Consider the following 25,871-nt stretch of genomic DNA (forward strand, 5'->3'; position numbering starts at 1 on the left):
AACTTGAAATCATGATATGGGAAAACAGGCATCTGAAAGGCTTCATGGAAGTGTGATGGAATGAGACCCATGAGTGGACTAGAGCAGAGGTGGCCAAACCATGGCCTGCAAGCCACACACAGCTCTTTGGCATATAATGTGCGGCTCTTAGAAATATGTTGACTGAGCTCCTTTTTTGCATCATAGTTAATATAAAAGGTAAATAAGAAATGTTCAAGCTTTATTTACTAGGTATAAACTGAGCGTCCACTGGATTAAAACATAAATTTAATGTTCATGATGAGTAAATATAATTAAGAATTTTAATACTTCTTAAATATTGCGGCTTTCAAACATCTCTCTTGTGGCTCTCAGTCTTCTGAAGTGTATAGTGCATGGCTCTTACATTAAGCATGTTTGGCCACCCCTGAACTGTAGAACTTGAAGGGTACACTGTGGGTCCTCTATCTGCAGATTCGGAACCTGTGGATTTGACAAACTGCGGGTTCTGAACCTGCTGGAAGGTCCCACTGAGGACCTCCCAATGCAACCGGAACTTTGTTCCGGTCATGTCTGGCTGGCTTTCTGAGGCCCCAAGGAGCTTTGGAAGTGCCCTTCTGGTTATCGCAATAACCAGAAGTGCCCTTCTGACACTTCCAGGGACCTTTGTGAGGCCCATAGTTTGTTTAGTTTGTCTATAAGTATCATGGCTGATTCAAAGGAGTCTCTTCATGCTTTCTTAATGCAAATATTACAGTAATAGCGTTGCCTTTTCCCCGTCTCTTATAGATCTATGGAAATGCAGGATCTAGCAAGTCCTCATACTCTTGTGGGAAGCAGTGAAACACCGGGTAGTTCTAAACTGGAAAAATCTAATCTTAGCAGCACATCTGTTACAACAAATGGAACAGGCGGTGAGTGAAGTCCTACTTCTTTCCATTTAAAAGCAAAAGGTACTTTGGCCCTTTTAGAGTCTAGCTGGTTTATGATGGCACTGGATCACATCCATGAAGAAGGAGAAAAGGGAGTAGGTATGTACCCTGGAGAATAAAACAGATTAATACATTTTCTATAACCCTTGCTTACTGGCAGTCTCCTAACCCTATAACCTCTTTTTAAAAAGCAAAGGTACTGTATTCTTCTCGTACAGTCTTATTTTGTTCCAGCAGGCCAGAACTCTGTTCCTCTTTTGCCTCTGGTGTGTCTATACCAGTACCTGGATGTGCCTTTTTTTTGTCTGCGTACTAGTCCCACTATTTCTGGATTGTTTTTTCTGGCTTTAACACATTTCTGTCCTGTCCTTCAAGAGGCAGTTAGGGCTGTGTAACGAGTTTCTCCAACATGCCTCATTTTATCCTTACAACCACCCTGTAAAATAGGTTAGGCTGAGAGATACTGTGACTAGCCCAGTGAGCTTTATGATTCGGTGGGGATTTAAAGCTGTCATTGCATCTTACCACCATCCCACTTTAGGATTGCCTGGTGTGTTTGAATCATGTCTATCTTATTACTCAACAGTGCAGCCTAGTATTGGAAAATTTGAGCCAGACTCTGTTTAGAGCAGATTCTGCTAACACAGCACTGAGTTTTCTTCCTTTAATCAACATTTATTTAAATGCAGTACTTTGAAACAGCAGTTATCATAGTGCAGCTTTGAATTATCATCTGCAACTTTGAATTAAGCAAATGTATTGTATTTGAGTAAATAGAAATTTGAGCACATTTCATTGTATTTTATGAAAAGGTTTCTCATTTCTGAAAGCAAATTATATTTCATGTATGATACATGCAGCATTAATGTTTCGGGGAGGCTTTATTTTGTTTGTTGTTTTTGTATTCCAAGTTTTTGTTTTGTAAGCAATGGTCAGCTAGTGAGTTTCTATGGTGTCAGTACCCTTCTTCTTATTTCTGCAGACGATGGCCTGGTCTATATGTTACTATAATTGCAGGTCTTAGCATGGTGCTTTATTGCATCAGCTATTGCAGTATAGACTGCTGTTTTCCATGTGATACATCCAACTGGCTATGACATTGTGGCTTGTTCCTGGCTGTACTTGTCACTGGCAGAACAACTCTGCATACCAAGCAGAAGTATCATTTGGAGAGAGCCACTGCGTGTCTCTGGAGTAGCAGAGTGAGAGTCTTTTTCAATTAGCTTACATTTGATTAAAAAGAAAAATACGTAGGTTGGATTTAACAATATTATTGTTGAATCTGTTTCAATTGAATTGACTCGTGAAATATTTATAGCAGGCTGCAAATCTGTATATTTCCTTCAACCTCTAGCATTTTCACTTAGACGTTCATGGAGGGTTAAAACTGGAGCACAAGCTGCGTCCTGTGGTGGGAGGACATTTGTTCCTTTCCTTAGGGCGAAGCCCTCATTGCCCTGCTAGGTGTACTTGGACCTACAACAGCAATTTTGCTGGTGCAAGCCCAAGTGGGCCCACAAAGGCAGATTGAGGCAAGGAAGGATACTGGAGCTGCTGCTGATACTGCCCCTTCCTTGACCCTGATGTTCCCCCCTCTCTTCCTTAGTATACTTCCTCCTTCTCCCATTATCCCTCAGTGCTCACCTAGTTTTGGAGGGTGGTTAGCATGTGGCTGCTCACAGTGACAGCCCATCCACACTAAATGATATGTCACCTTTTGCAACAGCCATAAATCACACTGTGCTGCCAGAATGTGGGTTCTGGCAGTGCAGAGGCCAAATACTACTGTATATAGTACTATTCTGAGAAATGAATACTTTCACCATTCATTTTGGGCATTTATTTCCATTTACCCTTAAATGAAGTAAAAGGGAAACCGAAAGAGAAAGAGACACTGAGCTTAAGCTTGCACTTCATCCTATTTGACACAAGAGAGTCCTCTAATGTATCCATATTTTTGGATGCATATCATATATGAACGTGTGAAACTGCCTTATATGAAGTCAAGCCATTGGTCCATCTAACTCAGTACTGTCTACTGAAATAGTGGTGATGCGCCTTCCCATCCTGTCTGCCTCAAAGCATTTTTAACTAGGGTGCCAGGGACTGAATGTGGAACATTATGCTTGCAAGGTATGTGCTCTGCCACTTAGCTGTGGACTCTCCCCCATCCGGTGCATTATGAGTGCCAGTGTGAAAAAGAACAAGGACCTAAGAGAGTTTTTCATACAAGACTGAAGTGGAGCAAATTGTGGAGCAAACGGGCCCAATTTACTTGTTCGTTGAATTAAAAACTGTGGTTTCCAATATTCTCTCATTAAAGACTGTGGTTTGCTTCATTTTCATTCATATATATATATATATATATATTTGGTTGAATATATAAGCTGGATCAGGTAGTAGAATTTATTTATTGTTGTATTTATATACTGCCTTTTTCATCTCCAGATTTCTCTTCAGATATTGCTCAAGGCAGTTTACATAGACAGATTGTCCTAGACCTGATAAGTGTCTTTACAGTATTGTGCTGTACATAGAACCCTTCAGTGTATAGATGTTTTCCTTCAGGTGTAGTCATCTTTCATAGCTGTCAACCCTTCCCTTGAGCCTCCCTAGATAGCCACAAATCATGCCAAGCAGGGGATCTTCCAATTTTTGTTGCTCTTGTCACTGACATTCTCAGCATTCCAACATTCCAGTCCGTCCCCTCACCATGGCATGCAACAGTCTCTCTCACCAAGGGCCATGTCAGCTTATCAGTGACTTCCGGTTGTTTCCCTTCCGGGCACAGATCAGGCTGTTCCTGCTTAGCATCTGGCAGTCTTCAGGCAGCTCAACCTCTGAACAGGCAACATCCTTTCGCGTGCAGTTTTAATCTGTATAGTGCCTCTGTCCTCCATGCAATGGTGTGTGAGCAAATGGAACAGTGCACCTATCTTATGATATTATGCTTCCTAGTAGCATGCCATTAAGTCTATTTTTTTTTTGTGGCATGGTATCCAGATTGATATTACTGAAAATAGATACACTTAGCCTGTGTAGGTCTGTCTATGTGATAAGAAGCACCACACAGACAAAAATGTCCCTCAAACCATAAGCAATAGTTTATCTCAGGGTCCTTAAAATGTTCCTAGTGAGATTCTTTTGCACTGAAAGAAATTCTGTACATTAAGCAGATATTCAGACAATGAACCATTGTATACCATTCTGATTCTCAGGTGACAACATGACTGTATTAAATACAGCAGACTGGTTGCTGAGTTGCAGTACTCCCTCTTCTGCAACGAGTATGAACGATCCTGGTATAGTGCATGTGTGTGACTGGCTTCATTACTGTTGTGTTGAATTTCTGGTATTTGTGCTTTGTTGTTTTTTAATTCATTATTGAACAACATTCTCCTGCTCCTCAGACCCCTTTACATAATGAGAGAAAGATGGAGAAGTTACCATAACGTAGTCAAGATTCAAGAGACCTTTACTGGTATAATTAAAATACATGCAACGTAAGACAAAAGTTGGATGACTAAGGGTGCAATCCTAAGCAACTTTCCAGCACCGAAGTAAGGGCAGTGCTGCTCCAAGTTAAGGGAACAACCATTCCCTTACCTTGAGGAGGCTTCTGCGACTGCACCCAACTGCAGGATGCAGCACATGCCCCATTGACACAACTATGTCAGTGCTGGAAAGTTGGTTAGGATTTGGGCTTAAGTCATCCAGGTCGTCCCAATCAGCATTAAACCAGATGTCATCATGTAATCTCAGCAATTCATCATCACCATGGAAGTATGTCTCTTAATAATCAACTTTATGTATTTAGCCACCACCCCTGAGAGCTCCTCATCTACCCCTCTAAGTATATAAAAGATTTTATTCTGGTTATTCCAGCCCAAGTAAGTAGCCAACATGAAGAAGTTACCATAAAGTAGTCTATAATTCTGCATTATATATATATATAACTGTACACCTTCTGCTCTGAATGGTGTTAAGGAGATAGTTACACGTATTCCACCATAGAAAAAAGTCAAATCAGTTGGGTTTTTTTTAGCTCAGTGGCCTTTATTTATTACATCATGTTTATGTAACCAGCTCTAAAATGAATACATAAACTAAAGTGATTATCCACATAGCCTAGTTGCAGTAGAGGAAAAGAGATCCTACAGCAAATGTGACTCTGCTAGCAGAGGATTGTTTTTCATCCCTGGCTAGATTGCCAACTTTCCCATGCTATAAAACAAGTGATATGTCAGTGATATGTATGTAGAGGAAAGACTATATTCTGTTAGAGAAGCCACTTAATTTATACACTTGCTTCCTCAGTTTTCTCTCTGTCAGCTAGGTCTATACCAGAATCAACCTGTGATTTCAGATCCTGGTTCGTTACCTAACTGTGGTTTGCATAAACTGCAGCTCTCTGAGTTCATATATAATGAGAACTGTAGTTTATCTCAATCTATCTCAATAGATAAGTAAAATTTTTCTCACGCATCCATTCGTACACATGAAAGGGGGGAGAGGGGAGTGCTCCCAGGCTGTTTCCATGGCAGAAAACTATTGTTTCCTATTATGTCTGAACCTGCCCTAAAAGCGAATGAGTTGGACCTTAAGACTGGCTTGCCTAAATTGAAAACATCCCAGCATGTTAAGTGGAATGGGTGATTTTTACTGATTTCCCTTATCCCTGTGCAGCACACTCCCCCCCCCCATCCATGATATTCTGCTCATCTGCTCCTGTTGTTTGGCAGACCAAGTCCAACTTGGTGTAACTAAGTCCAAGTCCAACTAAGGTGTAAAGACATATTTCTTCCATGGCAGAAGTATTACAAGGCTGCCCCCCTCCCCCACTACGTTGGTATCATGTCAAGTTAATGGTTAAAACCCAGGAGCTCAGGATTGGGCTCTCAGACAGCAGACTGGCAGCGGTGCCCATCCCCGTCTTCTCACTTGTCTCCGGTGCTCCCCTTTCTCCTCCTCCTGAATTGAAAAAAGGGCAAGGAGGATTTTAAAAAAGGCGAGGAGGGGTATAGCACTGTAGGCCTTGAAAGCCTTGGTCTGACCCTGATCACATATACGAGAGATTTGTAATCCAACTCAAAGATTGCATTAACATTATTTCCTGCAGTTCAGCACCATAAAGTAATTCAGTTTCAGTACACAGTGGTGTAGCTATGCCATCTGGCACCCAGGGCAAAAACAATTTCATGCCCCCCCCTCCCCGAAGCACTTCTGGTTTTTGCTAAAAATTTCTGAAAGGCCTTCTGAGGCTTGGGGAGGCCACACACGACCTCCTCTGGGTCTCAGAACGGCACCTCTGATGCTCTCCCAAGTGTGGAGTCCAAGGAAATTGCCTCTCAGCTTCCCCTTAGCTACACCACTGCACTTGCATATGCTTTGTAAACTATACAAACCATTTGTGATCTAATCTGGTTTGGAAAAGAGTATTTAACAGATTCCTTTTTCACTATATCATGTGAATGGGGGGGAATGTTAAAAATCTAGCTATTGCCTTTTCAGCCTACTTTGATTAGGGTGAAAGTTTAGTTCTAAGAAGTAAATGGGAATGTATCCATGCCTTAAGTGTGTCTAGGTCAGGGGTGACAAACATGACCCGTGAACTGAATGTGGCCCCTGGAACCTCTTTCTCTGGCCCCCATGATAATTGGGCTGTCCCAGTGCCACCCTTTCAGCAGCTCTACTTCTGCCAAGGCCCTGGAAGGGAGAAACGGAAGGAGACAAAAGGCAAGGAACTCTTCAGGGTACAGGGAAGACCAGGAGGGCTGAGAGAAGGAGACAGTACTGGGAGAAACCAATTGTCACACAAGCTGTCCTTTCAGCTGTGCCACTTCTTCTTGAGGCATCACTTCACAGATCTGCTTAATGACATCACTTCCTACTTAATGATGGCACTTCTAGCCCTCAGCAGGTGCCATGCATGCTACTCAGCCCACTATATGAAACAAGTTTGACACCCTTGGTCTAGGGCAGCCATTTTCCACCACTCTGCCATGGCACATTGGTGTGCCACAAGTGGTCCACAGGTGTGCCACAGGAATTTGGGGAAGGTCATTTATTAGTAGGGCCAATGAGGGATGTGAGTCCCCCACTGATAGTATAGTGTGCCTTGTCAATTGTCAAAAACCTGATGGTGTACCTTGACAAGTTTAGTGTCTTGTCAGTGTGCAGTGAGATGGAAAAAGGTTGAAAATCACTGGTCTAGGGCCTGAGAGCCTGATCCTGTGGTCTGTGCCGTGCCTCTGCAGTGCGGACCACATTCGCAAACACGTAAGGCACATTTGCGGGGCTTACTGCCGGGCTCCCACCGGAGCTAGCCCAGCTCCGGCCAACGCTGAGCCAGTGCACGGCAGGTGCCCAGGTTCCATGACCACTGGGCTGTGGAACGGGAGTTGGGGCATGGTCAAGGGGGTGGGGGAGGCATTCTTGGGAGGGGGGAGGCGTGTCAGGGGGAGGGGAGAGGCGGATCTGCGGAGCCGAGCTCCGCAGGATCCAAGGTGATCGTGCAGGGTGGCTCACCCTACACGAGCGCCTTTACTTTAGCGGCGACCAAACAGTCGCTGCTAAAGTGAGTAGCCCCATCGCGGGGCTGCTTCCCTTACTCGGGGGAAGGGGATGAACGTCCCTGTCTCCCGAAGAGCCTCCCACAGTAGCGCAGGAGGCGCTGGATCTGGCGGGAGCCCTCCGTGGAGCTGCGGGTCCCGCAGCTCCGGGCAGCTCAGGATTGGGCTGCCTGTCTTGTGAGGCAGGAACTTGCTCAACAGCATTCTCTAATCTTTACATGCTTATCAAGAATTGGAACATGGTCTACCATATCCAACTGCAATGATCCATCCACTCTACTAGTCTGGCTTTTTGTGCATGGCATGCTTCTTGTTTTGGGTGAAAAATCTGTATCTATTATCTTTATTTTATTATTTAAATATTTGTATCCAATCCTTCCAAATAGCGCCTTCCCAAAAAAAGAGTGCCCAAGCTAATATAAAAACAATAAATATCATCATAACAAAATGTATCGCTGTGAAAACATCTTCCGAAACACATTCTATCATACAAATTATAAAAAGAAAAAAGGTGAAAATAAACCCTTGAAAATTACTCCAAGCAACAGCAGCAACTAAAAATAATTGACTACTGAATCTTGAAAGTGAAGTGAAACAAAAACATCTTTGCATGGCAATAATTTGAGCTGCAAAACGTAACTGAATGATTCCTTTTTTTTTTTTTTTTTTTAAGTAAGGAAGCTTGACACTCTTCTTGCAGTGTGAAAGATCAGGAAATTTCAAAATGTATTTTATGCTCCTTTAGTGATTTCCTCCTGGCTGTGGGACAAAGTCATGAAGCTAATGTTCTGTCTCTCTAATAGTCAAACCTACTTAGTTTTTATGAACATACTTGATCATAGCACAGTCTATATTTCCTTTCATTTCACAGCCTGCATTAAACCTGAACAGTATAAAGTAACTATGAACCTCTCTGAGGCGTTTCAAAAATTCTGTTTCTCTTAACTCAGTATCAGTAGTACAAGTTGGTCTCCATATACAGTTGAATATATACTAATTGAGTTATATGTATGGATTTGTACTACAGTGCTGGAGGACAGTGTATCATTTTCAAATTTCTAAAAAAGAAAAATGTGCACAAATACTGTGTTTCCCCGAAAATAAGACACTGTCTTATATTTTTTTTTGGCTCAAAAAAAAAACAAAAACACACTAGGTCTTTTTTTGGGGGTAGGTCTTATTTTTGGGGAAACACAGTAGTTAATGGGACTTACTCCCAGGAAGGTGTGGAGAGGGTGTCCCCTCAGCACCTAGGAAGATGCCTGCCTGCCTGTCTACTCAGAAGTCAGTCCCTTTATAGTTAATGGGACTTAATCCCTGGAAAGTGTGGAGAGCCTCAGAGCCCGATAGGCAGGGTTGCCTCACTTGCTACTTCCCGCCTCAGCTCCTCCTCAGCATCCTCTGCCAAAGGCAGCAGAGCAGGTGCTTTCTAGGTGGTGCACAGGAGTGCAGCGTTCCCAGTCACGTTGTCCACCCGCCTTCACCCGAGGACCCCTTCCACCCTCCCCCCTGGCGCTGATCACAACTAGGTCTTATTTTCGGGATAGGTCTTATATTTCAGCAATTCTCAAAAAACACACAAGGTCTTATTTTTGGGGTAGGTCTTATTTTCGGGGAAACATGGTAGTATTGAGTGGGGACAAGAACAGTGTTCATGAATACTATCAATCTGGAATCTCTCTCTTTCTCACACACACACACCAACCAACCAACCAACCAACCAACCAACCAAAAATCGCCAATTATGCCACTTGCCATAGGCACAGAGTACAATAGGTTTTGTCAGTCTACATTTGAGGTAATTTAGAAAATTAATGACCATAAAATGTCCCTAAACACAGATAAATATTTAAATAGCATAAAACAAACCAATAGGTGATATAAAAACAAGACATCTGAAAACAGTTAAAAAGGAAAATCAAAAATTGAATTTGACAAAAAAAAAAAATGTTGCAGACACTGTCCAGTTGATACCCATGATTGTCATACGTGGCCTTACGTGGGCTAACTAGTAGAAATCACATTACTCAGTGATAGCATATTTCTTCTGGAGTTTTGGGGAAATTTGATATCCCTGCCCACTAAAGTACATATTGAGGAGGGGCATTTGGATCCCATATATATCGCAAAGGGATAACAATCATGCATTTATTACCTGCCAAAGAATGAAGTATCAGAATGTCCTGTGTCACCATTTTAGTTAGAAATGAATATTTGGGTGCTAAATTTACAACAGCATAGTTCTGAAGCTATTTTATTCTCATTTGTCAAGAGTAGGTCAGATTATGTACAGTGCATATTTATTCCATGGAATAATAGCATTATTTCAGTGCAATCCTATACATGTCTACTCAGAAGTAAGCCCCATTGAATTCAGTGTGACTTACTCCCATATTAATGTGTATAGTTTTGCAGCTTAAATAAAGTGAAATAATAATCTGTTTCATTTGACCAAAATAATTTTAATTTGTGTTTTATGCTTTTAAAAAATTCTTTGACTTTTTGTGGCTGAAATCTGCACTGGATTTACATTAAAGCATCTCTGGATAAATATAGCAATTTTTTGGGAAAGTGAGTTAATGCATGTGTGTGGTTAATTTTTTTTTAAAGATACGGTTGTATTGCAGTGATTGCTCTTGCAAATATAACATTTTTTCCCCAGTATATAGTTTTGCTGACCCAGAACTGCACATTTTTGCTGTAACTGGCATGATTATGTCATATGCAAGTATAAATTTAGAAGAAAAATCTCATATCTCCTTATTCTTCTGTGTAGTGTCTCTTCTTGCAGTCAAAACAGAGCCAATGAACAGCAATGAAACTGCAACAACAACAAGTGGAGATGGATCTCTTGACACATTTACTGGGTCAGGTAAAGGCATAATACGCTCATAGCACTAACAGATCTATATTAATACTGCCTTATTAGTTCTTGTTATTCTTTGTAACAATAAACACTACAAATCACTTAGGAATGTGTACTCATAGTTTGTTAATTTCATTTAGTTTTCCATGGGTTAGGCAAACTAACCCATATGTTTGCCATAAGACTGTTGCCATAAGTTAGTGGTAGAATATATATTTGCATATATAGGAAATATCAAGAGAATATACACAGGGCCCCACATATCTGTGGATTCTGTATTTGTGGATTAAGTCCGGCCCCCCACCACACACACGCCCACCAGAGCTCAACAGAGGCCATGGATGTCTGTTTTAAAAAAACGCATTTAACAAAACATGACTCCAGATCTGACTGGAAATATGTTAGATTCCTGAATTAGAGATCTGATAGTTTGATATATTAATAGGAGGTGAGATAAAGAATTTCTGTTCCTTAACAGTAACAATGTTTTTGGAATGAACTGTGAATTTATGTAGGCGGTATTAGTGTCTAATCACAATTAAGAACATATGCACTACATAATAAACCAAATAAACAATGTTAATTCTCACAACTAATAAAATAGCCCCATAGAACTTAATAAATATCAGATCAAAGCTGTCATGAACACTCTTATTTAATTTATAATATAGCTTATACTCTGCATTTCTTGAACAACTGGCCCAGAAACCTACAGGTAATGGTGTTAAATGTTTTTATTTTATCACATATTTCATTTTTTCCCAAGGAGGAAAAGTGCAAAAAGCAGAGTTATGTGTTTTTATTCCAAGGTCACATTTTTATAATCATAATTATAATCGCTTTAAAGTTGTAGTAGGTAAGTGATATTGGTGATATAGTGTCGGTAGATGCAGCCATGGTCGTTACCCATGCACACACACACACTCTCAAGCCAATTATTTTTTATTGTTTTGCAGAATTCCCAGTTTATTTTTTTGCAGATTTCAGGTATTTTTGTTTGTTTGTTTTACAAAAATGAGAAGTTCAGAACGCGGTGTTATGTGTTCTTATTTCATTATCACCAAAAAATCACACAGCTACCTGTGGGAGGCAACCCATGCACATGCATACAAAAGATTAACCAATAAAATGTACATTGTTTCATTTGTTATACTGCCGTTGTGACATTTTTCATAGAATTTAATCTTGAAGATTTATATCTTAAATAATTCTAACATCCCTATAGCCCCCTGTTAAGGTGGCAGACTTGGACTACTAGATCTATACGCATAACATTTTGCTACATGACACTAAAAGAAAAATGAATCCCTAAACATCAAATAAGAATGTTAAAAGAAAACAAAAATCATGTTAGAAGATAACAATAGACAATGCCAGGGCCCTCAGGCTAGGGCATCGCGACGCCCCAGCCTGAGGGCCCTGGCCTCTTTCCTCTTAAGGGACGGGGGCAGCGAGGAGGCAGGGAAGAGGCAACGGCGCGATCCCCAGGATCGCGCCGCTCAGGGGACTGCAGGGGCTTGGCTGTACTTACCAGAGCCTCCTGCAGCCTTCCGGGTGTGCCGGGAGCCCTGTGCGGCCTTCTGCAGGGCTCACCACAGCTTCACAAGTGAAAGTGGAGTGATTGTGCTCCACTTCCACAAAACCACTTTCGCTCCACTTTCACTTTTGCAGCTTTGGGCAGCCCTGCAGAAGGTCGCACAGGGCTCCCGGCACCGCCGGAAGGCTGCAGGAGGCTCTGGTAAGTACAGCCAAGCCTCTGCAGCCCCCTGAGCGGCACCATCCTGGGGATCGCGCCGCTGCCTTCCCCCAGCCCCATAAGGAGAGTTTGAAACTCTCTGAGAGTTTGAAAACCGCTGCACAATGCCTATACAATAAAAATCAACCAGAATAACAGCCCAATCCTATTCTTCTCAGCATCTGGAGGAATAGTGGTGCCATCCATTAGGCATGCGGAAGCCGCCAGACATCTTTCCCCTGAGTAAGGCGCAGCACCTGCAGTGGGCTTCCTCAGTTCTGTGCAGGCTGAAGAAGCTCCAGGTTGAGCTTTTCACCCCAACACAGAGGATAGGATCCAGCGGAGGAGGCCTTCACTGGTCTCACCCACCTCCTGGCTGGTTCCTCCTGCGCTGCTACCCAGTGATGGTACTTACCTCTGGCAGCCATGCAGCATTGCCCTCCTGGCACTGGGCCCAGCGCCAACTTGTGCTGCTCCAGCACCAGCACTCCTTACTCTCCCAGTGTTTATGACAGCTAGCGTTGTGCTCCAGTGCCAGTGTTGACGGCCCATAGGATTGGGCCCTAAGTGTAGCTGGAAAATGGACAACCCAGGCCTGCTGCTGCTAGAGCAGCAGGGCTACATGACCTACGCTATATCCAGCACTGATGAAGAGGAGAGTGAAGGTCTACTTGGGGTAGACTTTTGTCCCCTTACCCTTTGTAAAGCCCCAGCCTTGTCCATGGGGCTTCTCTGATCTGTGCTAGCATTATCATTGGTGCAAGTCTGAGAAGGCCTATGTAAGGCCACTAGGCCCAAGAAGGGAGTTAGGATATGGTGAAGGCCTCCTGTTCCACCCCCAGTCTGCCCTCTCCCACACCTGCCCACCATTCCACTTCCCTCCCCCAACCCCTTCGCCACTCAGCACTGCACTCACCTCTACCAGCGGCTAGGGGTCTGGATGCGGCACCAGAAGGATTGTGCAGGCCTTCCTGCCAGTGCTGCTTGCTTTACTTGCTTTACATTTGCGATAACTAGCACCGCTACAGCAGTTGCTACACTGGCACTAGCAGCAATTAGGATTGCATTGTCAGTTGTCAAAAAAATAGCTTGATTGAATTTGAATATACATTCACAAGACAAACTCTAATGTTATTAAATTCTTGCTTCTTCATGGTTTTCAGTTAACATAACCTTCATAAATCCAAAGGAATCAATTGTTGGTTTATGAAATTATAATTGCAGTTATTACCATTTGATTATTGGTAATAAGTTATATCTACTTAGAGTAGGTTTAGTATTTACTGCTAAATAAATGTCACTGTGAATTTATTCATGTTCCTGTAGCTTTACCCATTATTTTGTGTTAATTTAGTATGATGGTGGTGTTTAGGTTTTCACTTTGTTTAAAAACTCAGCACCATGGTTTTTTCAGCTTAGAATGGAGCAGGACTATAGGAAACTAATTTGTTTTCTGCATGTGTTGAAATTTTTCCATTCATCAGTTGCCTATAGTGGGGGTATGCACTTTCACTTGAATCTCTTAAGTAACAAGCAAGATCAGCAGTAGGTCCATTAATAACATAAGGCAAAAAGAACTGAAATATAATCTAATCAATGGAGAAAAGAGTCATAAATGTTTCATGAATACTAAAGGAGCTAAAACATTTCTGGTTTTTTCTTTGTAAAGATGAGTTGAATTCCTGTACAAAAACTATTCTTCTTCTTCAAGACATAACAAAATCCAGTCCTGGTTTAGAGCTTATATGGGCAATTGACACTGCTCTTTGTACTTCGTTTAGCTTGCAATGAATTTTGCAAACTGAAGAGAGTCTAAAATTTATCATCCAAATACCAACTTATTGTATAACTGTATGTACTTGGAAGTAAATAAGCTGAGATTCGCAGAGTAAATATGCTTAGAACTGAAGCCCTAGATGTGCTATATCTTTCCTTTTGCTACTTCTATGTAGTACTGGCCAGGCACTAAAGATCTGTGAAATTACTTCAGTGAGCCCAGTAAAGTTTGTGCTATGCCAATGAGCTGAATTTGTTGAATCCTGGTTTGTATTTCTAGGCCATTTTAACATTTTAAACACTTAGAAGTACTTAAGAATGATGTCATTGCATTCTATGATGTTAAGACGCATATTTTAAAAGACATTTATTAATCTGTAGATATAGGCAGGGATTCAGAGTTACTGTAAGCAACCCCAAGGTCTTGGACATGCTCCGTAGCTTTTATATCTATATTGGATAGCATTCAATCATGATTTACCACAGTTTTATTTTGAAACGCCTGTCAGTTCTAGAAACTGTTTGATTCTAGAGAATGTTCAAGAAAAACAATCCCAAACTCCTCACAGAACGAGATGCATAGGTTTTTTTTGGTTGTTTTTAAATCCTGGCCATACTGTACTTCACAAAATAATGAGGAATAGTGAAGAATCCTCCCCTATTTGTTACTTGTGTAACTCTGAAGGCTGGTTGCTAGTACCACTAAGACATGCTAGGAGGAATACACTTTGAAGTAAAATTGTGATTGATTAGACTAAAGAAATTCCATGCCACTTTACCTATTACTTTAATCTTTTCAAAAGTGAATGAACAGCAGATGTCCTAATAAAGACACTCTGTATGTTTGCCTAGTATGGATTTGCTCTGAAGGGATTGGTTCAAAATTTTAGAGTACATATATTTGGAACACATCTGTCTTAGTCAAGACAGATGGTTAGACGAAAGAGAAACTTCAAAATTTTTGGATTCAATCCAGGCTAGGCAGTACTCCTGAATGATTTTTAATAGGATATGATTGTCATCGTTGGGGCTTGCTCAGAAAAATACAGCTGCTCTGTGTATGCTGTTGACAGCTACTGTACTTGAGCTCTTGAGCGCTGGTTTCTGTGTGAAATTAAATGAATGTACTATGTCTTTGAAAAAAGTAAAATAAGTGTTGCATCTGATTGTGTGTGCGCACAAGTGAAACATTTATGTCATTATGGCCACAATCATAACCAACCTTCCAGTACTGCCTTAAGGCCAGTGCAACTCAGAGGTAAGGGAACAAACATTGCCTTACCTTGGGGAGGCCTCTGTGAGTGCCCCCCAACTCCTGGATGCAGCACATGGAAAGTAGATTAGGAATGTTTCTCAAGGTTTGTCCTCCGCAGTACTACTTCACATGGTCCACCTAATCGAAGTACCACCCAAAGTAACTGGTGATGACATCATTGTCAGTTTCTTCTGGGTTGGGAGGCCAGATGTCATGTGAGAAACACCAGTAAGGGTGGACTGGAGGGCTTTTTCGAGCGTGGAAAAGCATGCTTTGGAGCTCTGCCTGCTGAGCTGAGCCTTCTATTGCTGTTTGTTGCATTGCCTTCCTGATCTTGCTGCTGGGTGGTCCTGTGAGTACCACCTGACATCATCTCAAGTACCATTGGTGGTATTTATACCACTGATTGAGAAACACTGGTATAATACTATCAACATACAACAGGATCCAAAGAATCATGAAACTTAGTTCATGAACCCAAGTGGACTTTGTCTTGCTTTTTTTGAACAAGAAGTATTTGTTCTAAACTAGTTTTTATTTGAACCGCAGCCCTTTATTTTCCATTTTGGAACTGAACTGACTTAAAAAAGCAATATATGACATAGCTCAAGAGTCAGTTGTTTAAAAAAAAAGTCACAGATTTCATTGGGCTAGTGGTGGTTGGTTGAATAAGTTTCAACTGCTTTGTATCGTAGCCCTGATTTCTGCAGCTGCTCAAAATGTCATGTTTTTAAAAAGGAAATCATATTCTAAGTCAAACTAAACCACTCTTGAAGCTGCTTAATATGAAAAATTCCACTGAAATCATTGCTACCAGTTTAGAGGTTTCCCAGCATCTCCATTTTCATGCAGGGCTTCCACATGAGCACGTTTCCCTATTTGCTGTCATGAAGGAACAGCTTCATTAATGCATGTCATTCAGAATACGGAGTGACCTACCTCGCCACCTTATCGAACTGCCAACCACACACTTTTAATATGCATTGATAGATCTTCTGTGGGCACATACTCTCTACCCTAGGGTGACTGGTGTAGGATTATAGATAGTCCATAGGGAGGGGGGTTCTGCTTGTTAAATCTGCTTTGCCAAGTGTACAATAGCATGATGTGTGCGCATGTAGTGGTGATTGTGATTTAACTTCATATGGTAATCAATAAGACATAAGGATACCAACGTGGCAAACTGCATCATGTACACATCTTTTGCAGCTCTCTCATGTCTTTGATATAAGCTTCTGAAACTATACTTTCAGCAGAAAATATTAGAAGCTTCTCTACCTTGTTACCTGGAGTTCATTATTATTGTCATGTCACAGTTGAGTATTTTGTATTAGTAAAACTTTAGTTGATTATGTTGAAAATTGTGCTGAGCAACAAACTTTACTGAATGTGAAAAAGTAATTTGGTATGTCTTTCTTGATGGAGAACAGTAGAAAATTGTTTAAGAGAGATTATTTTAATTCTGTAAATTAGCTTTATGAAAATCAGACTTCTCACTCACCAAATGGAATGAAGACTACCAGCTGTGTATTGTGGCTGACCAGCTTCTTGACATGCTTGTTCTTTTTGGGGGCCCCCAGCAGGCAGCAAAAACAGCCTTACCAAGTCCATGGTGAACTGCATTCAACTGAATGGGTCACAAGTTTAGCACACTTGATGAAAATGAATATTGGAAGTTATATTCACTGCCTGTTGCTTGTCTTATGTACATCTGTAAGAACTAACTTGTTATCTATTTCATATTAACTTTGATCAGAGCAATCACACTTTGATAAAGCATGTTTGATTTTGTTATTATATACATTTTTGTTTATTAATCTTTTGATGTATTGATTGAATTTTTTTTTTACTTTTTGTATTTACAGTTATAACAAGTAGTGGCTACAGTCCAAGATCAACACATCAATATTCACCACAGCTCTATCCCTCCAAGTTAGTGACCAAACATCTTCTAATGTAACTGTATATCATCCAGTTTAGGCCATATATTTTATTTAAAGGTTTTTAAAAGTCAGAAACTTTAAAATCGGTTATTGGGTCATTTAGAAAATTAAGGTGACTCTGATCCAATCCCATTCTTGGGAACTTAAGTACCATTGATATCAAGGGATTTTCTTACATGTAATGTATTTAGGATCCAGATTTTGGATATTAGCTTCTGTTAATTACATTTGCTATATTTCTCTGCATTGGATAGCAGTTTTAAAAGATTTGCTTTATCCAGTGCATTACAGTTTATAATCTGAAAGTTCATAGAACTTTCTATAAAAGTCAGTAGTTTAAATTAATAATGCTAGTTAAATTATTGTATTTTCAACTTTAGCCCGTGAAAAAAATTGGTATAATTATAAGGTGGTTATAGTTACTGTATCTGTAAAACATTAATTTGTGAACATAATGCTAGTATTTATAGTACAGTATGTTACATTTTATGTGAAAGTAGTTTATGCTACCAGTGCAAAAGTGATTCTAAAAAACAGAAATAAAAGAGTAAATTAAATTAATATATTTCATCATAGATTGTAATGGCCAGATTTAATTTAATTCTTCAGTGTTCATATTCAGCTTGTGTCAATTAAATTACATTTGAACTACTAAGCCAATCAAGACTAAGTGTACATTTCAAAGTGTATTAATAGCTTCTTTTAATAGAAAAGCACGGACAATTTTGTGTAACCAGTGTTGATGAAATGCTTTTCAGTGATACTTTGTATGGTCCCATGCTGTGCTGATTTGAATTCAAGGAGAAAGCTTTTGCTAATGGCTGCATGCCCATAGCGCAAATATGGTAGGCTGGTATCTTAGTATAATTCTATCCTGAACTTGCTGCCACTGAAGCGTTTTTCAGACTTCTAGCCACACAGGGTAGGATTACTATCAAAAATGGCAGTGCCATATTCATCTCTCTGTATACTTTAGGCACACTTACTTGTGGTGTTTTCTTGCATTTTGTTTCTATCACAAGAGTCAGTCAATGGCAGCCAATCATTGACAGGGAAATGCATATAATGACTTCCCATCATGAGTCTCCTTAAACATGTAGAGAGGGAAAATAATTTTACAGAGCTTCCGTTTTTGGTTACAACTCCAGACTGAGTTAATATGCCTAGTCCCATCCTTATACATGCAGTAGCATTGGATTAGTTTTCTTTTGAGCAAAATCAGTACTTTATTTTCAAAGATGTCAAAGATCAAGCCTGTCTAGAATTCATGACTTTTGCCTTTGACTCATCTACCCATGATTCCTGTAGTGTAGGATTTTATCAACACTTTGTTGATGCACCCTAACACTGGAAATACGCTATACACTGGTGAAACTTTATTAATATGTAGTTTTTCTTAGATCCATATTAGCAATTAAGTTAGAAGAACTTTCACTGTCCTAAAATCAAGGAATCTGAAGTTTTTCCTGTCATTTACCTCCTTTTCACAAGAAGTTCCCCCTGCTTAATTTCTGGATTTTTAACTGCTATTGATAGGTCAGGATCAGTAAAAGAGGTGGCAAATCTAAAAGTATGTGAAACACAATCATACTGCAGTCTGTCACTTTACCTTAATGAGTAATTGTGCGGGAAGTAAAATATCTAGACTTCTAAGTCATTATCTATCTTTGTTTGAATCAATTGTTCAGGTATTTCTGGTCACCAGTGATGGTATTTTTCCCCCTGCTGTCTAGGCCCTATCCACACATTCTTTCTACTCCAGCAGCTCAAACAATGTCTGCTTATACCGGTCAGACCCAGTATTCAGGGATGCAACAGCCAGCAGTATATACAGCCTATTCACAGACGGGACAGCCTTACAGTTTACCTACTTACGGTATTTGACCTCCAGTTGTTCTTGAATCTATTAAGAATAAATTTGGCATCATGGAACTGCTATGCTTTTTTTTCTCTTCATCTGTATGAATCAGTTGAAAATTAATTTCTTACACAGATTTGGGTGTAATGTTGCCAGGCATCAAGACAGAAAGTGGACTTTCACAAACGCAATCACCATTGCAGACTGGGTGTCTTAGTTATAGCCCAGGATTCTCCACACCGCAGCCAGGTCAAACACCATATTCTTACCAAATGCCAGGTCAGTAATCAGTGTATTCCCTTTTCTCTTTTAAACTATTTTTTAATAATATTGGATTCTGTCAGTTTCATGCCTATCAGTTTCATATGATTACTAGCCTATTGGGGTTAAGCATACCTCATGTCTCCTGATCACTACAGTTATAATTGTCTATTCAGTCTTTATTGTATGATAACCTCCAATTTTAAATAGATAATTTGTTTGCCGAATTGTTTTCCCATCTTGTTCATAATTCATATTTACAGAATCACAATGTCTCCTGTACAGTGTTCTTAATTTTATTAATTGACTATCTATTAAAAATGTTAAGTTAAAAAAAACAAAAAACCACACAGACAGGGACCAATGGAGTTTTTAGTTTTAGGAACAAAAATGAGCATCTCTCTCCTATCCCACTTCCCCCATTCCACCAAAAATTTAGCTGATTGCTTCCTCCAGCTTAGGAGCCCACTCCCCACTCTAAAGGGTGGGTTATAAGTGAGATAAGTTAAGACCCGCTTAAGATGCATGTACAAGCATCCCACCCATTAAGATGCATTTACAAGCATCCCACCCGTTTCCACAGATAAGGTTATCCACGGTTCCCCACACCCTCTCCTATGGCCCCCTGGTGCCCCATTACCTTTGTTTATGTTGATTACATTTCCTCAAAGTGATAAAATATCTTGCTTGAACAAACGCTGTAACCAAAATATTGTAGCTCTACAAGCAGGCAAGAAACCTGCAGCCTAAAAGGTGTCCTAAAAGGTGTCACCTAAGAGCAACAGGAATCTGGAAACAGGAATTGAATGTTTGCTCTTAGTCCCCCTTTTAGGCTGCAGCCTGCTTGCCTGCTCATCTGGCTATCAGCTTTTAGCTGATAGCATTTGTTCAAGCAAGACACCTTATCACTTCAGGGAATGTAATCAACATAAACAAAGGTAATAGGGTGCAGGGAACTGCAGAGATAGGGTCTCCCCTTATCTGTGGTATCCTGTTATCTGTGGGGAAGAGGAACATATCCCCTGCAGATTCGAGGAGGGGTCTGTATTAGTTAATCAAACACAAGTCGCAATCCTATACACACTTTCCTGGGAGTAAACCCCACGAACACATGCTTAGGATTGTGCTAAGTTACTCCAAATGCCTTCTCTTATGTATTTTTGGGTGAATATGAGTAACAGGGAGAAGGTAAAGCAGCGGTTCTCAAACTCTCAGGGAGTTTGAGGACCACAGTAAGTCCTTGCAGGGGAGCAGGGAAGGCAGTGGTGGCAGGAGAAGGCAGCAATGCGATCTGTAGGATCGCGTCGCTAAGGGGGGTGCAGGGACTGAAATTTACTTACCAATCCCTGCAGTAGCCTCCCAGGCATGCGGGGAGCCTTGCGCAACCCTCCGCAGGGCTCCGCAGCCTTCAGAAAGTGAAAGTGGAGTGATCACACTCAACTTCCACAATCCCTGGGAGGCTGCCGCAACTCTGTTAGTGATGTGATCCTGGGGATCGTGTTGCTGCCTCCCCCTTGCCCCCACCCCTTAAGGGGAAAGAGTCCAGGGCCCTCAGGCTGGGACATTGCGACACCCTAGTTTGAGAAACCCTGAGTTAAAGCATTAGTCTCTTGCTCAGTTTTTGAAGCACCAGCTGAAGTTATTTGTGATATATAGTTGTAATTGCCATATTTCCCTTACAGGTCAGTCTGACAAATATCTACACCAGTGGTTCTCAAACTGGTGGGTTGTGACCCAACAGGTCATGTAAAGGTCCCCGTCCCTTTAAGGGGCAGGGGAGGGGGCGAGGCAGGGAAGGGATCCCCATAAGGGGAGGCGAGGGGGTTGCTTTGGAATTGCATTATGTATGCAGGGCTGCTGCAAGTTGTGCGGGGAGCCCTGAGCAGCCCTCCGCAGCACTCCCAAGGCTTGGAACGATCAGAAAAAGCAGGAGGTTTTTTGCAGGAGGTGATTTGCTCCTGCTGTTTCTGAACATTCCAAGCCTCGGGGAGCGCTGCACAGGGCTCCCCCGCAGCCCTGCCTTCATAAAGTAAGTCCAAAGGAACCCCCCCGCCCAGTGATGTGATCCTGGGGATCACTTTGCTGCCCTAGCCCCTCCCCCACAAAGACTTACTGAGGGAGTAAAAACTCCTTCAGAGTTTGAGAACCACTTATCTACACTGATGACTTACATACTCTTTGTATTTTAATATGAAATCTTCCAACTCTTTCTTTTAATTTGTCTGCATTATAATATATTAGTTCTTATAGTGAATTGTTCTTTTAACTCTAGGTTCTAGTTTTACACCATCTTCCACTATTTATGCAAACAATTCAGTATCAAATTCTACAAACTTCAGTAGTTCACAACAGGTATGGTTAATTTAGTTTTTATGAACCTGAAACAAAATCTAATTTGGCAATTTTAAATATTTAGAATGGGCAATTACTGTTGTCCTATTGCTCTATTTTAGGTTTTAAAAATTGAGCTATAATTTAAAGCATTGTTTTTACTACTCTAGGATTATCCATCATATACATCTTTTGGCCAAAACCAGTACCCACAATATTATTCACCAACCACATATGGAGCATATATGACCTCAAACAACACCACAGATGGTACCTCTTCATCATCGTCAACATACCAGCTCCAGGAATCTCTCCCTGGACTGACTAGTCAACCAGGTACAGACCTTCATCCAGGTGAAATATTTTATGTATTCTTTCCATTTAGAAGTGGTGCTCAAAATTGCTAGTTATGGTATAGGTGCATTTTAGTTTTGTTTACAAAATAATGTGTTCCTGTTTTTAAAAAAAATCAACATGGAAAATGTACAGTCACTGCTCAAAAGGAAATTATGGAAAAGGAAATATGACTGGAAAGAACTGCATACTCTCAGTGTATCAGTGCATTGGTGCATTACCTTCATGTGTGAACAACTGCAGTATTTATTTACTTGCTTATTTATATCCTGCTTCATATCCCAAGTGAGCATTCAGAGTGGGCATTCAGTATATTGGCTGGTGGGAAAAAAGGGATCCAGGTGTAAAGGCACTTACTACTCATCCAGATGCAGACATCCCTAACCCCCCTCTCTCAAAAAGGGAGGCATTACTTTGCAGTTCAGCAACTGACACCTTGCAAAGTGCTTTGCAAAATGACACCTTGGCAGAAGTGGCGCTGCTGAAAGGGCAGCCCGCAAGATAATTGGGTGCTCCCAGCACCTCCTTTCTTCCTCTCTCAACCTTCTTGGCCTGCCTCTTCACCTGTACTCATCTTCTGAGGCCTCATCCACCTCTCCTTTACAGTGCTCAGCAGAAGTGGTGCTGCTGAAAAGGCAGCGCTGGGAGAGCCCAGTCATCACATGGGCTGCATTTTCAACAGTTACATCTCATCAGAAGCAACACTACCAAAAAGACGATCCGCATGATAATTGGGCTGTCCCAGTGCCATTTATGCCCATACATCATTTCACTGCTCAGCAGCTAAGAGCAGCTGATGATGGTGCTGGGAGAGCCCAATCATCATGCAGGCCAGATAAAGAGCTTCTAAGGGCCATATCCAGCTCATGGGCCTTATGTTTGTCACCTCTATCTACATCTTATTTTGGTATACATCTACATCTACATCTGTTATTTTGGTATATATACCTGAAACATGCAGCCTCCATTCGAGATGCTGCATGTACTACTACTACTACTACTACTACTACTACTACTACTACTACTACTACTACTACTACTATTATTATTATTATTATTATTATTATTATTATTATTATTAGGTACATGCTCTGCTTGTCCTCAGATTCAAACTGCTTGTCCAAATATCACCAGCCCATTCAAGGATTGGGATTTCACAGCTCTACTTTTCTAGCTGGCTTTGCACATGTAGCATTTTTGCAAAACACTACCTAGCAACTTGTACTGTTTCGGTTTCAGTTTCAGTAGACCTTTATTGGCATAAAATACAGAGAAAGAACAAAACAAAACAAAAATATACAAAGACACCACAACATAGACATCAGTCTTTTCCTCACATACTGTCCAGAGTTCCAGAGCTCTGCCTGGCAACTACCCCAGATAAAAAGGCAGCAACCCTATCAAGGGTCTCAGAGTCAGATGTGGAAAGGAGAGACTGAAGCATGATTGAGTCCTCCCAGCCCTGCATCCTAGTTAGCAAAGGGCCTAGATATTTCTTGCGTGAGACGTCATGAAGTGGGCAGTAGAAAAGGGTATGTGTTATGGTCTCAATACAATCCCTACCACACTTGCATTTCCTCTCCGAGTAGGGAATACCACTGAACCTGCCCGATAACACGGCTGATGGAAGAGCATTACATCTTGCAAGTGTGAATGCTCTCCGAGCCTGTGGGCACTCCAGGTGATAAAAGAAGGAGGCCAGTTTCCCGAAACTGATTGGAACATGGAGATAGAGTGGAGAGCATGTGGTTCTGGCGGCACTAAACAGCTCTTGTTGTTCGATGTCAAGAATTCTTTCTTTGACGATTCTGTAAGCAGCATCACAACCAATCATGCCTAGCTCTGCAGTGTCCAGCCCTATTGACTTGAGCTTGGTTAGAAGATCAGTGATCTCTAATGGCAGGACTGAATCCGACAATAATTGGAGCATTAGACCAGAGGAGGTAGGGTTAAATAAAGTCCTAAACCAAAATTTCAGTAATCTAAGCCAAGCAGTCGTCTTTAGCCGAATTAACCCCACCTCAAGGCACAGAACCGAGTAGGGAACGCACCTGGGTAAACCCAAAATCTTCCGCAGAAAGGAGGCTTGAATGTGTTCTAATGGTTGGGTAATAGCCTTATACCAGACAGGAGAGCCATAAAGGACCAGGGAACTTGTACTGTTCTTCCAGAACCTCTTGACTAGGTTTGCAAGACTCCCAAATGGTCACATTTCTGAGCATTTGACAGACACATGTTTCATAGTTTGAAATAAGCATTCTATGGGCTTCAGATTCAGCATGATTTCCCACCTAGTTTTATGATGTATTCAGACCCTCACAATCTATTTGCAATGCTAAACATGTGCACACAAACTCTCAGGGCAGAATTCAGAATAGTACTTGCATTTGCACCTCCTTGTGAGTTGGCAATGCCGGCATGCGCAGGTGTGGCAGCCTGCAGAGGCTGGCACAAGCCTCCACACCAACAGAGGCAACAGCTTGGCTGACACAAGACTCTGGGGTGGGCGGGGAGGAGGTGGGGAGGAAGACGTTCTGGGGTGGGAGATGGCGGGCAGTGGGTGGCCCCGGGGGTGGGCAAGTGGGGAGTAGGAGGCAGGCCTGGGATCAAGCAGTCATGCTGGATCCCAACCCCCGTTCCCAGGGAGTTCGGAGTGACCAAGCCACTCCGCTTTCCTTGGACTTGTGCCACCTCAGGAGGTGGCGCAAGTCTAAGGAGACCCATAGGAGCCAGGATGCCTTACCCAGAGGTAAGTTTCCCCTTACCTCTGGCTGAGCCACTTTGGGCCCCTATCATGCGCTGGATACAGTGCAAGCCTCTTGTGCCCTCAGTGTCCCAAACCAGTTTTTCTTCCTGTGTGTAAATACTTTTAGAACCTGATTCTATCCAACTTTCCAGCACCTATGCAGCTGCAATGCAATCCCAAGGTAAGGGAGCAAACATTCCCCTACCTTGAGCAGGCCTCTGTGACTGTCCACCCACCACAGGATGCAGTGCAAGTCCCATTGGCATGGCTGCATCAGTGCTGGAATGTTGGATAGGATTGGGCCCTTAATCTTGACTGCTTATGAGAGGGTATTTTTTTTCTTCTGTATATTCACAACTTTCTGTGCATAGAACAGAGAGGCTAAGTACATGATTTTTTCAGAGACAAACTGCATTCTAGCATATATTTTAGGTGCTAGAACTTGATACTGTGATGCTGAGTATGAAGAAACTGATGGGAAAGAGTTCACAGTGTTCTCTGTTGCATGAAACAGACCTGCAGTAAAATTTCACAGCTACACATTCAAAACATTGCACTCTATTTAGATGAGTGTATTTTTAACGTGATACAGAAGAACAGGCATGTGGTGTATTTTTGGAGTGGGCGTGACACGTGGAGTGGGCGTGCAGTGTTGCATGATCACTTCAGCACTTCAGAGATATAGGAAGTGAGTGGGCAAATTTATTTTTCAGGTGTTGGAGCTACTTGAGATCACCATTGTTTTGAATCGCATAAAATACACATTTCTGTCTCATTCTTGCATTACGCAATCATGGAATACACTGGCTGGAAGTTATTTAGCATATAAGCCTGCCAAAATAAATTTGGTGAGCGAGTGTGTGATAGTGGATAGAATGCTGGAAGGGCCAAATGCATATTGAGTTGCAAAACTCACTGGATGAGTTAGGGACCAGTCACTTGGCTTATCAGGTTGTTGGGAATAAAAAAAGGGGAAGGGGCAAATAATGTACCCTGCCCTGAATTCCTTGGAAGATCCATCTGTCATCACTTCACACATCACCACAACTTGAAACAGCAAGTTTCAAAGATTAATTATGTACAGTATGAAAAAAAAATATTTCACTGTACTGGTTATGGTCTTTATGAAACAGTCATAGGTGGGTTCTATAGTTCCTTCAAGTTATTAAATTCTACAACTACAAAACCCATATTCTACCACAGTTAATAAGTTACTCCTATTGGGCATATTTGAATAATTGCTTCAATTGGTGCATAGAAATT

The 25,871-nt window shown here is 41.4% G+C and overlaps 1 protein-coding gene across 1 annotated transcript in view; it reads left to right on the top strand.

Moving 5' to 3' along the window:
* The first annotated feature begins 10,279 nt into the window (after positions 1-10,279).
* EYA4 (EYA transcriptional coactivator and phosphatase 4) overlaps positions 10,280-25,871 on the top strand; it is a 40,648-nt gene continuing 25,056 nt past the window's right edge. Inside the window, exons 1-6 of the mRNA XM_066611208.1 lie at positions 10,280-10,355; positions 16,981-17,047; positions 18,792-18,934; positions 19,073-19,195; positions 21,450-21,529; positions 21,679-21,862. Coding sequence (XP_066467305.1) covers positions 10,289-10,355; positions 16,981-17,047; positions 18,792-18,934; positions 19,073-19,195; positions 21,450-21,529; positions 21,679-21,862 — 664 coding nt within the window. The 5' untranslated portion in view covers positions 10,280-10,288. The remainder of the gene's footprint in view (positions 10,356-16,980; positions 17,048-18,791; positions 18,935-19,072; positions 19,196-21,449; positions 21,530-21,678; positions 21,863-25,871) is intronic.

This window comes from Tiliqua scincoides, chromosome 1 (assembly GCF_035046505.1).
Source record: "Tiliqua scincoides isolate rTilSci1 chromosome 1, rTilSci1.hap2, whole genome shotgun sequence".
In the NCBI taxonomy this organism is placed as follows: domain Eukaryota; kingdom Metazoa; phylum Chordata; class Lepidosauria; order Squamata; family Scincidae; genus Tiliqua; species Tiliqua scincoides.